The 14,331-nt window shown below is 45.1% G+C and overlaps 1 protein-coding gene across 4 annotated transcripts in view; it reads left to right on the top strand.

Moving 5' to 3' along the window:
* The first annotated feature begins 1,298 nt into the window (after positions 1-1,298).
* The window catches only part of SSBP2 (single stranded DNA binding protein 2), a 135,952-nt gene continuing 122,919 nt past the window's right edge, over positions 1,299-14,331 (top strand). For 2 of the 4 annotated variants that reach the window (XM_063179884.1, XM_063179882.1), the window contains exon 1: positions 1,299-1,438. In XM_063179884.1, coding sequence (XP_063035954.1) covers positions 1,380-1,438 — 59 coding nt within the window. In that variant the 5' untranslated portion in view covers positions 1,299-1,379. The remainder of the gene's footprint in view (positions 1,439-14,331) is intronic. The other 2 variants (XM_063179885.1, XM_063179883.1) reach the window with 1 other exon arrangement.

Below are 14,331 nucleotides of genomic sequence, written 5' to 3'. Positions count from 1 at the left end.
CCTCGGGTTCTCCATCCCCTCGCACTCCTTTCCTGTTGTCTCTGCTGCTCCCTCGCTAATTTGTTCCAGCCGCTCATTAATACTCTCCTAATCCCCCCCTCCCCAGCTTCACCTCGCCAACCATTCCCTCTTCCCTCCGCTCCGGCAGCTCAGGATCCAGAGGATGTTTTTTTCCCCCCTTTGCAGCTCCAACAATGATAAACAGATGCTGGTGGTCTACGCTCTGACACAACTTCCTCGCTCTCGAATTTTGGTCGGGTTTTTTTTTGGGTTTTTTTTTTGTTTGTTTTTTTGTTTTTTGTTTTGTTTTTGTTTTTTTTTTTTGTGGCCCTGGTTGTTCCTGACACGGCAGGGAGAAAGATGTTGGGTGCATTTGACACACAAACACCCACATTAAAAAAAAAAAAAAAAAAAAAAAAAAAAAAAAAAAAAAAAAATTGGCATTGCTCACTTAAAACATCGAAATACTAAAAGCCCCTTCCCACAGGTCACACACGGGAGTGGGTTTACAAGGTTAGCCCCAGTTTAAACACAAGCAGGCCACCAATATCTGCAAAATTTGGGACTGTGGTTGAGGAGGAAGAGCGGAAAAATTCCAGAGCTTCGGGTACTTAAGAAAAAGAGAAATCAAGTAACAAATGGCCCCAGTGGCTGCTCTCTCTCTCTCTCTCTCTCTCTCTCTCTCTCTCTCTCTCTGCCGTCTCTGCGGAGTACGCAATTATTGCCATGTAACTTAAAAAAAAAAAAAAGTCAAAGCATTTCCTTGAATTTTCTTCAGACCGTGGGTGGTTTTTATTTTTTTTTCTCTTCTTAATTTTAATTTTTTTATTATTTTTTAAGCTACTCTAAGACACGCTGCTTCGCTTCAGAAAATGTTTCCTCCCCACCTCCAGCCCAATCCCGGCTCTCGCTGAGGGGGTCCCTTCCCCTGGGGGTGAGGGGTGCGGAGAGACCCTCGGGGGTGCTTTTGGGGGTGTTTTTGGGGCGGGGGGCTCGCTGCGGGTGCCGGGGGGGGGGCGGGCTGGGGACACGGAGCGGCCGCGGGGGCGCTGCCCGTTCCGCGCCGGCCGCTAATCCGCTCCGCAGTTTGCGTCTCTCCGGCGCGCTCCCCGCTCGGCGGCGCGGCGGCGGGGGGCGCGGCGGGCGCCGGGAACAGCCGCTTGTTTAAAATCCTTCTCGAACCGTTTCTAATTCCCCCTCGCGCGGGGGGGGGGCGGGGCCGCGCCCGGCCGGATGCGCGCCCCGTCCATCACCGCGCGGGGGGCGGGCCCGGCCAATGGCGGGCGCGTGTGGCGCCCGTCACCGTGGCGACGGGGCCGGTCCCGGGGAGGCGGTGATGGGTTGACAGGTGCGTGACAGTCGGGAGCTTCTCCGCAGGCATGTACGGCAAAGGCAAGAGCAACAGCAGCGTCCCGTCCGACAGCCAGGCCCGCGAGAAGTGAGTGCTCGCTCCCCGCACCCCGGCCCGGCCCGCCCCACACGCCCGCCGGCCCCGCGCGCGCGGCCCCCTCACAAAGTTTGTGAGGGCGAAGGGGGCAGCGGGGGGGGGGGGAACGGCCGCGCTCCGCGGGTCCCCGCGCCGGGACGCGGTGTCCGAGCTCGGACGGGGTCGCGGCGGTGTGTCCCCCCTCAGAGCCAGCCGTGCCCGCCCCGCAGCCCGGCCCCGCAAGGTGCCGGGACCCCTCCGGTAACAAAGAGCCCGGGCAGGGGGCCGGGGCCGCGTCCCAAGTGGGCGCCTCGCAACTTTTGCCGCGGCCCCCCATTGTTCGCTCTCGGGGGGCTCCGCGCCCGCCCCGCCGCACAAAGGGGAGCGGGCACCGCGCCCCCCGGCTCCCGCTGCCTGCCCGAACTCATGCTGGGGTTTTATGTTTTTTATTTTATTTTTTTTTTATTCCTAATTGCGCATAACGCGCCCGGGCGAGCCGCGCTCCGGCGCTCTCCTGCCCGCTGCCCGACGGGGAGGGCTGGCGGTGCCCCCGGCACGGGCAGCGCCGGGAGAAGCGGGAGGAAAACGCAGTTTTTGGGGAATGGACGGCGTCTCCTCAAGTTGTCCTGTGGCGGCCGCGACTTGGCGTGACCGAGGCCGGTTTGGCACGGTGCGGGTGGAGGGGGAGGAAAAGCCCGTGCGAGGAGGAGGAGGAGGAGGAAGAAGAGGAGGAGGGGGACGAAGTGTAGCGGAGGTGGGGAGGTCGGGGTGAGGCTGCTCGGGGGGTCCGGAGGCGGAGAGCGCCTGCCCGAGACCGGGTTCGCACCTCTCTCTCCGTTCCGAACATCGCATCGCTCCCGAGCGGGTTCAGCACCCGGGATCTGCGCTCCGGGCACGGCCGAGGAGTTTCCCTCCAGGCTGCTTGTCTTGAACCTTCACCTAAAAGTTTCTTTTGTTTGTTTGTTTGTGGGGTGTTTTTCTTTTTATTTTATTTTTTTTTCCCTCCTCGTATGTGTGAGTTTAGGAATTTTGGTTTTGATGGTTTTATTTTTTTCTTTGCTTTTTTCTTTTTTTTTGTTATTTTTTTGGTTAATGTTGGGTTAGTTCTTTCTGTGCGTTTTTTATTTTTTGTTTTGTTTGGTTGTGTTATTTTGGGTTTTTTTGTTTTTTTTTTTCTTCTGGTTTTTTTTTTTTTTTTTTTTTTTTTCCAAGACTGCCTAATTCCAGAGGCTGGCATGCACGCTTCCTGCAACAGCAGCAGGCCAGGCATCTCTGTTTCGACAGGAGAAGGGGAATTTAAGGCGTTTGACAATTTCTCACCTAACTTTGCCACGGGAAAGCGGAGGGAGACAGAGGCAGTCCTGCCGGGAAGCGTTAATTGCTGGGATGGAGCGGGAGGCACAACTTGGGCTCTGAAATCTGATCAACTAGTGGCACTTCTTAGTTCCAGCGCAGGGATAATTTTAAAAATAATTGCTTGGCCGGCTCGTGGAAGCACTGTTTATTTTGTCTTAGCAAAATTAGGGAATTAAACCATTTCCTCGTGCTACACGGCTGCTGGTGTTTGTCAATACACTCGGTAAATCACTGAAGGGCGCAGTGGGAACTCACAGTGGGACTGAAAACAGATCCATAGGGCTGCTGTGCATCGGATCAGATGAAGATCATGTTGTTTTAATTCCGCTTTGCCAAAGCTACCCAGTGCAAGCCACACGCACAAGCGCTCCGGTCGTGGGGCTGAAACTTCAAACAGTTTTCAGTCGTACTCTTTTCCTTGCCAGCTCATTTTTCTTCGGGGTTCTTGGTGCTGTAAAGCACATAATATTTTTTTGCTTGCTCTGAAAAGGCTTAATAATTTTCAGGGCAAGCCTGCCAAACTGACTTATTGTCAAGTAAGGCAACTGCCCTCCTAAGTAAAGTTGTGAGGACCTGCTAGATGGTGCTGTTCGATTTAAATACACGTTGTCTCCCACTTCGAGCTAACAGCTGGAAATGTGGGCTCCTCACGTGTGGATTATTTTGTGCAAAACACTGAAATGGTTTGTTTTTAGATCGTGGACCTGACAGGTCAGAAACTTCATGGTTGCATCTCCCTGCAAATTAACTCAGCTGGGAGTTAGAAACATTGTCTTTCTCCTTCCTCCAGTGGGGGGGAAAAAAATATATATATATATAAAAGCTTTGAGACTTGTTTTATGATGTGGAATACCATTATGTGTAGTCTACATTCCAGATTTTTTTGGTATTTCATCTGTTAAAATTACTTCTTTCTGATGAGATCACATCCTTGCCATTTTCATATGCTTTCTTTCTAACTTCCAAAAAACTGTGATTGCAATTTTTCCCCTCTTACATTGCTTTACAGCCATGAAATGCTTGTCCCAAGGTAATGCATGAGTTTTTGTTCTGCTCAAAAAGAAGTGGCTGTCCAATTAAATATCTCTACAAAAATACAGCTCTGACTTCTGCATGAGATTGTGTTAATTTGGAAACCACAGAAGAAAATACATATGTTTGACTGATACAATAAGTACTTACTTAATCAAGAAAAGTGGAATTATAATTATGTTTAATACCAAAGTTTTTAGAACAGAAAATTCAGCTGAACACTGGCATGTCTCCTCAAGATTTTAAGTGCCTAAAATGTGTAGCCAGTAACCAATCTCCAAAATACACTTGTAATAATTGAGGGAATAAAATTTTTAAAAATCACACTCCCACAGTTTTTAATGGGCCGATTATGTGGACCATGTGTGTTCCCCACGAGGATGTGTGCCAGTGGGAGGACCAGGGTGTGAAAAGCTTATTTGCCAAGTGTGGAAAAGAGGTGTGTTGTTCAGCTGGTGTTTGTTGTGATGTGTTTTACAGACCAGCCCCGTGCCAAGTGTGCCTTGTAGCGCGGTGCCTTGCTGCGTGCTGCACTCGGTGTTTGTGGTGTTTGTGTCCTTTGAGGTGGTGTAATTACTATAAAAACGAACAAAGTTTCGCCAGCCATTTGTAATGGCCCTTGGCAAATGTTCAGTTCCAAGATGGCATTTGTTTTATGGTCCCTCTCTTTGTCCCTTCTGCTTGACCTCTGGGGTAAACCACCTGCATTATTCAGCTTCGCAGCACATGGCAAGTGTGGGTGGGTAAATCTGGGGGCAGCAACACCCAATTTTGTGCCAGAGAGGTGCAGCACAGCACAGCTGGGTGACACACCGAAGGTGAGGGCGCACGATACCCGTGAGGCGAGAGGAAGGCGAAGAGACAAAAACCACGGGAGTCTTTGTGCCCCTTCCTCTCTGCCTTAACTTCGGGCTGTGTCCATCCCGGTTGCTCAAGGACGGAAAAATTGTGTTAAACAATATCTCTTCACCACACCGCTGCTGTGCCGGCACCACCTCAGACCCCACTACGCCGTCAGAGGAAAAAAGGCAAAAAAGTATCCGCACATCCCCTGTTGTTACCTCTTCACAGCAGCTGTGAACAGTGCTTTTCGTTTTTTCCTCCCCTTATTCCTTAAAATAGGACTGTTTCAGATTAGGAGCTCGGACCTGACAACACTTGACTGAATGGTGAAACTCTCTAAACTTTTAATCTTTGAGGAAAAAAAGGGATCAGACCACACAAGTTCCGTTTGCCAATGTGTCTCTCTGTTTATAGATATGTAGAAATGCAGTTCTAACAAACATATAAGGGAAAGTAAATTCTGGTGGGAATATATGTTTTGAATTCAGTTTTCTTCATGTTCCAGTGATCTTCCAAACTAGTCCTCTTCCCAAGAAGCCCCAAACCTTCTTGGGGCTTGGCAGACACCCAGATTGTGGTTAAAAACTAACTGCATGACTAGAGACTGTGACTTAATTTCTTATGAAATGATGCCTTATCAAAATACTGCTTCTCTTCAGGTCTGTTTTGAGGGGTTGGCTGTTGGTATGTACAGTTCCTTTGTATGAGAGGAGTTCTTTGGGTGTCTTCTTTCATGTGTTTTATGGTTTTTTTCCCCCCTCAGATTTGAAAAGACTGCATTGCCCAAGTTTACACAGTTAAGTCACCTTTTCAACTGCAATGTTTGTAAGCTACGCAAAAATAAGATTCAGATAAAAATTAAGTGGCTTCAGTGTTGAATTTGCTACTCGCCCCTGGGAAGTGGCCAGCTAGTTTCTTAAGATTTTGGTGGTAAAAGATGCATTAATTTTTTGCCCCCCACTTCTGAAGACAAATCTGGTAGTTTAATCCTGCCTGTTTTGTAAAGTTTAGGTTTGACATGTATCCATCAGGTCTAACTTGTAAAAGTTGCAGTTGTGCTGCTCAGGGAGTCTGGGAACATCAGGCATTTTACAAGAATCTACATTTTAATAAAGTGTGCAGAAGAGAGGGCTCTGGAAATAGTAGTTGTTTATCAGTATTTATTATTGGCCATGTGCTTCAGGTGCTCATTTACCCTGCACAGGTGTCTTGGGAGCACATGAAAATGTTTCAGGTAATGTATGTGCTGCCGTTGAGATTAAACAGAAGAAATTAATTCTGCTTAAATTACAGGCAAATGATACTGTCACAAGTGTTAAAGCAACCAAGATTTCAGTAACTTTGCCAAACTTCCACCGTTGGGGTGGAAAAGTTACAGTGCAATATTTAAGCCTTGTGCCGATTCATGTAACTTTTTTTTTGTGTGTAAAAGTTCAGTTCAGATGTGGCCCATTTTGAAAATTGAGCAAAGACAATAGGTGTTTTCCAATGTTTTAAAAGTTTTCTCAACTTTTATGGTGGAAGACCAATCATACCCGCTCTCCTTCAAAACACTTGAAATCTGGTTGAAAAAGAAAAGGATGAGGGATTTGATTCCAGAGATGTGTCTTTCTCCCATTTGCATGACAAAGCATCTGAATTTAGCCAGGATACAAGCCTTTTCAAAAAGATCCATTTGCATATGCTTAGGGCTTACTGACTGTAATCGCTGAATATTTCATCTTCGCTGGGAGGCAGCAGATCCTGGGATCAGAGGGGAGGAAAATTGGGGCTGGGTGGGAAGGAAAGTGGAGATGTGAGCAGCTGGAGCCTGCAGCTGTGAGGTGCCAGGACACAGGGATGACGGGGAGCATAGAGGAAACGGGATGGAAATGGTCAGTCTGGAGAGGGGAGACAGGGAATTGCTCCCTAAGAGAACTGGCCCTGGCCCTGGGGTCTGGGGTCTGCGAGGAGGCTGCGGCATCTGGACCAGGGACACGGACCTGGCGAGAGAGGGAGCAGAGCCAGGACAGCCGGGAGGCGGGTCAGGAAGTGGGAGGCTTTTGTTGAGCTGGGAGGAACATTCTGTCCCTCCAGGTGCTGGGAAATGACCATTCCTTTGCTGCCGGGAAGGACTTGTCAGAGCAGGGGTGTGATATTGTTGTCTCCAAGGTGAAACCGACCCACACCTGTGAGGTGGCAGCAGACCCAGGGGTGTGAGGCAGTCCTGGAGCTGTGTCTCAGGGATGTCAGCGCCTCGGGAGGGAAGGGTAGGATTTGCCATGAAGCAGCTGGAACAGTGTGTCTCTGCAGTGCCTGGGCGCTGTACTTGCATTCCCAAAAATGTTCTCTTAACTTGGAAGATGCAGATATACACGGAGCATATTTCTCACTTTGCCCTCATTTGCATGTTCACTGATTTCCCCCCCACCCCCCCGGAAGAAAAAAAAGCTCTGGGGTTTTTGTTGTGCAGGGAAGAGCATTGTTTTGGTAATGAGCAGCTATTTGATAATTTGCTATTTTGCTGTCTTGCGGTTTGTGCCTTATGGCTGCCTTGCTGTTTCATAATACGGCTGTTCCTACAGGAAGATTGTGTTGTTTCTTTGGTGCCCAGCTCCACAGTGTCTGAGCTTCACCTCTAAAAATAGGCATCAAGCCACTCCTGACCGACAGCCAGTTTGGAAGTGGCACTAAGATGCAGAAAAGCAAAAGACAAAAATGTTTATTGGTTATTGGGTCCCCAATTTGAGCTATGTAGCCCTGAATTTTATTTTTGTTTTCTTTCTTGGAGTATCACATAAACCAGAAATGCATATAGACAGCTTCCACTATCTCTCTTGCCACAGGATAAGATGCCAAAGGAACTTGTATAAATGTAGTATTTTTGTGAAACTGCTGTCTGGCTTGTGGATACACGTCAATCTAGGAAATGCACTTGAAAAGATCCAGGCTGGAGAGTTGCACACTCACCTGCAGCAGGGCTCCTCCAGGCTGCTGTGCTTGGGGAGAGACTCACAAGTCCATGGTTCTGTGGTTTGGGGTGGCTGAGCAGAGCCATTTCATGGAAGGGTCACTGCCCTGCACAGCCTCGTGGGGTGCTCTGCAGGTAATAAGAAACGGCTCAAAACACCTTATTTTTAAGAATGTTCTGCTAAGGCTCCTTTGGGCAAAACCAGATGAGGTTTTTTTCTCCACCAGGGTTCAGGAGCTGTGTCTCCAGAGCCTTCCAGCTGGGTTGCTTGGGGTTAGGACCACTCGTTTCCTGCTTTCTTTGGTGCACAAACATTCCAGGAAGTGATGCTGGTCCAGGCTGAGTCACCGCTGAGAGGTTTTTTCTGTGCTGTGGAGCCACTGACCCCCAACACCAGGTTGTTCAGGCAGTGGGCAGGTGTTGTTTCAGCTCCTGGGAGAGAATCATCCTCAGATATCAACAAATGTGTTAATCCAGAAATCTTGATGACCTCTGTCCATGCTTCTCTAGTCTTTGAGGTATTTCTCACTTAGAGTTCCAGGAAGGGAGAAGGTGAGAACATAAAATGTCCCTTTCTAAGAAACTGAAATATGGCAGTAGTCAGGACCATAGAGTCCTAGCTTTTCACTTTCCATCAGATATAAAAATAAACTGAACATTTTTGTGGTGGATTATTTTTTTCCCTTTCACACCTTCTGTGGTTCTTGCCTCTGGACTGCTTGTTTTTTCTCCATATTGTTAGTAGTGTCTCTGGAGCAGAATGAAATAATTACCTTTCATTTGACATAATATAGATAAAACAATGCTGCTAATACTCCCTGAAACGCTTGCATGTTTATTGTTGGGGGAGTTGTTTGTTTGTATGGGGGGTTTGTTTTATTTTGTGTTTGAAATAATCCATTTTTGTAGTCACACGCCCTCCAGGTTCTTTTTGCAACATAGATGCCTTGCCAATTATTCTCGGTTTCATATTTGTGTATTTGATTTCTTAGTCCTGAGCATGGAACTCCACATTTGCCTGTATTGAATTTTCTGTTATTAGCTTTCCTTATTCTCTTCCTGTCCCCAGAAGGGCTTGTAATTTTTCCTGATTTGTCATGTACACTTCTGTATTTCTACATAGCACTCATTAATGAAAGTCTTTTAGTGGAGTTGGCTTAGGGTAGGAAGAGCTTTGCTGAAATGTTCTCTCTTCTGTAGAAACATGCTGTTAGTGACTCTTCCATAATTTATTTTATGTGATTGTACCCTGATTTTTAATTTCATGAAGATGTTTGGTGGTGCAGGCGTCATGTGACAGGCTGAGAGTCAAAAGTCAGTATTTTAACTTTTGCACCTGTTCCTCCTCGCCCACTGCCCACTCTCCCAGCTGAACCAAGCTGAGCTGACATTTCTTTTTTTTGACAGATAATGTTGGCCTCTTGCCTTTCTGTTTTGAAGGTGTTTCTATCCCTAAAGCCCTTCCTTTCCTCTCCCCTTGGCCCTCCTTTCCCTGTGCCCAGAATGACCTGAGCCTCTTGTGGAGAAGCCTTTGGCTCCTGCAAGCCCCAGCTGCACACAGCTTTGACATACACATCTCCTCTCAAGGAAAGCCAGCCTAGTTTGTGATAAAAGAACAACAGTTTAAATTGAAATAATTTGTTTTGCCCATTTTTTTTTTCTCTAGGCTTTCCAACTTCTCTCAATCATTATTCAGGCAAGAGTAACAGCGTTTTTGAGGGTTTATTTTTAAGCTGGAGCCACCTGTGGAAGAACACTGTGACACCACACTGTTTTTGCCCCACCTTCTTTCCTGTGCAAATATCAATTGAAAATTACAATTTGAGGAAATCCAGATTCCAGAAATCACATTTCTGGTGGCAAGTATAGTTTTTCAGCTGTGGTTGTGGATAGTGAGGGTTGTTTAGCTCCTCTACGCATTGAACTAATGGGCTGCTTTATCCCACCCTTGCTCGGCTTTAAATCTGCCTTTAGGCTTATGGCTTGGTGTTTTTTGGAGTTTGTGTGGGTCTGGTTGAAGTACAACCCTTGATGTTAACCCCAAACTCTTAAAGGAGTTTATCAGGCATACATTGCCAATGAATTCCTAATTTCCTGCTTAGACTTCACTGTTTCTTTTCTTCCTTTGTCCTATTCCTAAATAAAATACTGTCTGTGAAAGAAATTTAAGAAATTACTGATTACACGATGTCCTGTACCTTACATTACTTCCATTTTTATTTCCAGTGTCTTGGAATCTTGGGAGAGATTTCACCTTCAAACCAAACCACAACCCTGTAATATTCATAGGAAGAATCCAGTGTTTTGAAAATACAGAAACAATAAGTAATCAGCACTAAGGAGTTACCAGTATATGTAAATTCCAGTGCATGCAATTTTATTTTTATATTGCTATTGATAATGTCTTGTTACTAGCAGGTGCATATAATGAGTTTGGAACATTAGTAAGAATTTTCCATTGCTTGAGTTAAGCATTTATACAGATAGTAGAAGAAAGTAAAATACTGTCTATGTTTTCTATGATAAACAGCCTAATGCTTATAAGAAAGTGTTGGGTTTTACTCTCGAAAACCTGTTTTAGAGGTTAGGAAAAAATTCCAGCAACATCAGTGGCAAACTGTAGTAGCCTGTGTTCTTTTCCTTGGGAGGGATTGTGCTTTCTGAGTAAGATATTGGGGTGCTATTAATTCCTTAATAACTGTGTTGTTCTTGACAGCAGTGGCACAGAGTGGCTCGTGTGGCTGACAGGGTGCGTGACTGCCATAACTATGGGGAGCTTTGTGCGGATCGAGGTGAGGCTGCCGCCTGATGCTCCTCAGAAGTTGTGGGGCTTTATCAGATCCCTGGAGCAGCAGCAGCAGCAGGATTTGAGAACCCCAAGCCTCTCCTGATTTCTCCATGCCAGATATGTTATTTATGTTCTTCTCCGAGCTGATTCTCAAAGAGTGAGGGCCAGCCTTGGATGGCTCCTGTTTGGGTCAGTCTTTGGGTGGAGGTGCTGGTGCTTTTTGAGTGTTTGGAGTGGGGGTGAGTTACTGATATTTCATCAGGCCTATCAGGAATAATGATAAACTCCCTTGCCAAATCTGAATTTGCCCTGGAAGTGAAGATTATGGCTCTTACTGTGTGTCTCTTGAACTGTTTGGCTCCTTTAATTGTTTATTGTTTAATATTCCTTGAAATGTGCATTTGGAGAGGATACATGTACATGAAGGTGATGTTTAAAAAACTAAAAGGCATCTATTGCAGTTGAGGAATTTGGTTTTCCTGTGAGTATGCACATTGTAAAATAATGCAAATATAAGTTGATTTTTTGGGTTGGAGTACAGGACAGTTGGTTAACAAAAATACAAAGCTGGAAAAGATAAAGGAGATCTGCTCAGGAGATGAAGAGCAGTGTTGGAAGTTTGGAAATGGGCCTCTGGTGATGGTCTTGGGCCTGGCGAGCAGATCTGAAAGGTAAAACACCTTGGTGTTCCTGACTTCTGAGGCAGCTCCTCAAATCCAGTGTCACTTCTCATTTTGCTAAATGTACATCTAATTCTTTAGGAAGGAAAGATGTTTACTTTTACAAGACCATTATGTATAGACATGGGCATCCACAAACTTATTTATATATACACTTCAAAATATTTTTGGAATTAATATGAGCTATTACAATGTAGCAAAACCCAAATGAACAAACAACTGCTGACTCCAAATAAAACTATCTTATGCTTCAAAGATGCAAGACCTAAATGATTTGTCTAACTGTAGTTGGGGAACATAGAAAAAGTGAGTAAAAAACCTATTATGAATAATTTCATAGATTATCCTAAAAAGATTATTAGAAACAAAAGCATACTGGAGTATTGGATGCAGATGTATTCCTATTAAATCCAGTAATTAAAAAAAAGGTTGTTTATAAAATGTTACCCATATTTCCCAAACAGAACTATACATATATAGTAAATAAATCCAAACTAGGGGTAAAAACAGAGAAAGATAGAAGTTGCCCAGTGTCCAATTCTGGGTGTGATTACTCATTTAGGGAAAAAAACCCCCAAATAATAGAGAGATGCTTTTCTTGACATAAAACCAGAAGCATTTTTCCTGTAAAACAATGCACGTGGATTGAGCAGTTTTTCACTCATATGACTATCTAGTAAAGCTCTTACAAAATACTTCAAAAAGTCAAGAAAGGACTCTGTGGTTTCAATACTTGGACTGTGAGCCAAAGAAATGAATTTGAAAATGCAGGGTCATGCCTGCAGCAGCTTGTGGGAGTACCTGTTCCACATTTCAGAGAGCAGGCCGTGCATAAGGGGCTCCCTGGTAGAGCAGCACTGGGGAGGATCAGCTGCAGCCACAGGGAAACACAGAGCTTGTGGAAGTATTTTGGTATTAGTTTCTGTTTAATTTCTCTTTGCACAGTGTACACATTCAATGGGCAAGGCGTAATTAGAGGGGCTCTCTGGTGTGGTGTGTTTTTACAGAGCTTTGCCTTCTGCAAATGGTTGTGGGCTGAAGTGAACACAGGCACTTAATGCTCAGCACAAACATTGGAAATCCTCAGTAATTCAGGGCACAAGTGAAAAACTAATTGAGGGAAGTGTAGGGAAACCTAACCCATGGCAGTGTCAGATGTGCCTCGGGCTTCCTGACACCTTATTCTGAGGCATTCCGAGGATGTTGTGAAAGGAACCAAGAAACGAGATTAAAGGGACCAGCAGTGCAGCTTGGCAAAGTAGTTGCTGTGTATTCTGCAGCCTGAAAATGGAAATGTTTTCATGTTCTTCCTGCCTTTGTGATTCAGTTGTGGATTTCAGCTAAACTTCAGTCCAGCTCTGTGAGGCAGTTTATAACAAGCTCATAACTTTCTTGTGTTTCTCATTTCCCAGTCCAGGGCCCTATTTAAAGAGTTAACATAGCTGAAAGAGAGATGACCATTGCATTCTCCCAGCACCAGTTTTTGTCATTGTGTTGCCCGTGTTTGTATGTGTTAATAGGTGTATGTATGAATTTATACAATAATATTTATGGATCAAGGATTGATATCTTTGTCTGTAGAACAGGCACATGGGCATCACTTGTGTGTGTTGAATGACAGAAGCAGATTGGTGGGGAAAAAAAGACAAAATAAACAGTTTTGATTCAGATATGGAATAAAATTGAAAGGGGCATTTTCAGAGTTAATAGAGTAACTGCACTCTTGGTCCACTTTTGAGCTTGTTCAATGGCAGCCTTGCCTGATAGGGAAACAAAATTTACTGTGTCCTACCTGTTGGTTGTATAATGACTGTAGTTACCTCACCAAGGCTGTTTTTATGTTCAGCACCTGTATTTACTTGTCTTTAGGATCAATATTCAACACCTGTATTTACTTCTCTTCAGAACCAACAAAAGGACTAGCCAACAACCCAGCTTCTTAAAGCAAAGTATTTTTGTATAGCAGTGTGAATGAAAGCCTCTGGAAACAGCAAGAGCAGTCCATATGTGTAACTTTTTTTCTGCCTGGGAATTCACTACTCCCCCAATGCTAATCTGGTACAACGAGCTTTTAATTCTCCCAACAAGCTTCCATCCATTTCTCTCTGGACAGCACCCCCAGCAACAGACACACAAATTTATCCAAAAGAGAAAAGAGTTTTTTCTTACCTTTTGACAGGCCAAGTGACCTGAAGAAACTTTTGTGCTTCAAAAGTTTATTCTGTCTTGTTTGCCCACTTTGTAGTTTGTGGGGTTTTTTTCCCTTCAGCTCTATTGATTCTGCCTAGGTGTATGACAGAACCTCACACTCTGATTCCAGGGCTTGGGGGAACTCTGAAAGCAGCATGAAAACCAGGATGAAGGACTCTATTCTGGAGTTGTGGAGGGATCTCAGATGGGTGGAAAACTGGTGCTCTGAAGCCAGTTATGCTGGCAGATATTTTAGCTGAACGTGAGCATTTGAAGAGCACAGGACAGGTGTTCCAGTGTTTGAAACAATACAGAAGCCATCCCAAGGATCAAAGTGTGTTTGAACCCTCTTTGCCCCGCAGCCTTATGGCTGCAGTGGTACCAGATAAACATTCTAAGCTAATACACAATGTGCCTGGGTACTCAGGTGTGCTGCTGGGACAAACCTTCCTATCTCTTCCCTCAACCCACCATTCAGCACAAGAAGCTTCCCAGAACCTCTCTGTGTCTTCATCCAACGTGTAAAATGGAAAAATTACTGTAGCAAACTTTTAGAACAAGTTCTTTCAGGGATGTGATACAATCCATGAGTTATGCTGTGACAATCCTCTGTGAAGATGTTGAGGTGTCCTTACATCAGAGTCAAGGTTTTTTTCCCTTAATGTTCAAAGATTCAGGTTTGGTAAACAGTAATTTTCCCTCCTGCTCCTACTATTCTGTATTTGTATTCTAGATTCCAAGAATATTTCTTTCTGAGGTGACTGGGATCAGAGTATTTCCTAGTGACAGAGTTATATTTCTTTACTTACATCACTCAGTTTGTAAAATTAAGTAAATTTCATCAATCTCTTGGGCATTCAAGTGATGTTCACTACAGTATTCTTTTTCTTTCCTGAGTTTTTATTTCTACAAGAAATGGAGATGCTGGTGTGCAGTAGCATCCTTGCCTGCCGTGGGATACTGCAGGGAAGGAGGCACTGGGGGTGACTCTGAAAGGTCCAAAGGTCCACTCCCTTTTGAGTGTCTCTGGCATGTGACCCAGTGTGATGTACAAATGTCAATTATG

The sequence above is a fragment of the Melospiza melodia genome, chromosome Z, assembly GCF_035770615.1.
Source record: "Melospiza melodia melodia isolate bMelMel2 chromosome Z, bMelMel2.pri, whole genome shotgun sequence".
NCBI classification, from domain to species: domain Eukaryota; kingdom Metazoa; phylum Chordata; class Aves; order Passeriformes; family Passerellidae; genus Melospiza; species Melospiza melodia.
This window is presented reverse-complemented; position numbering and strand designations above follow the sequence as displayed.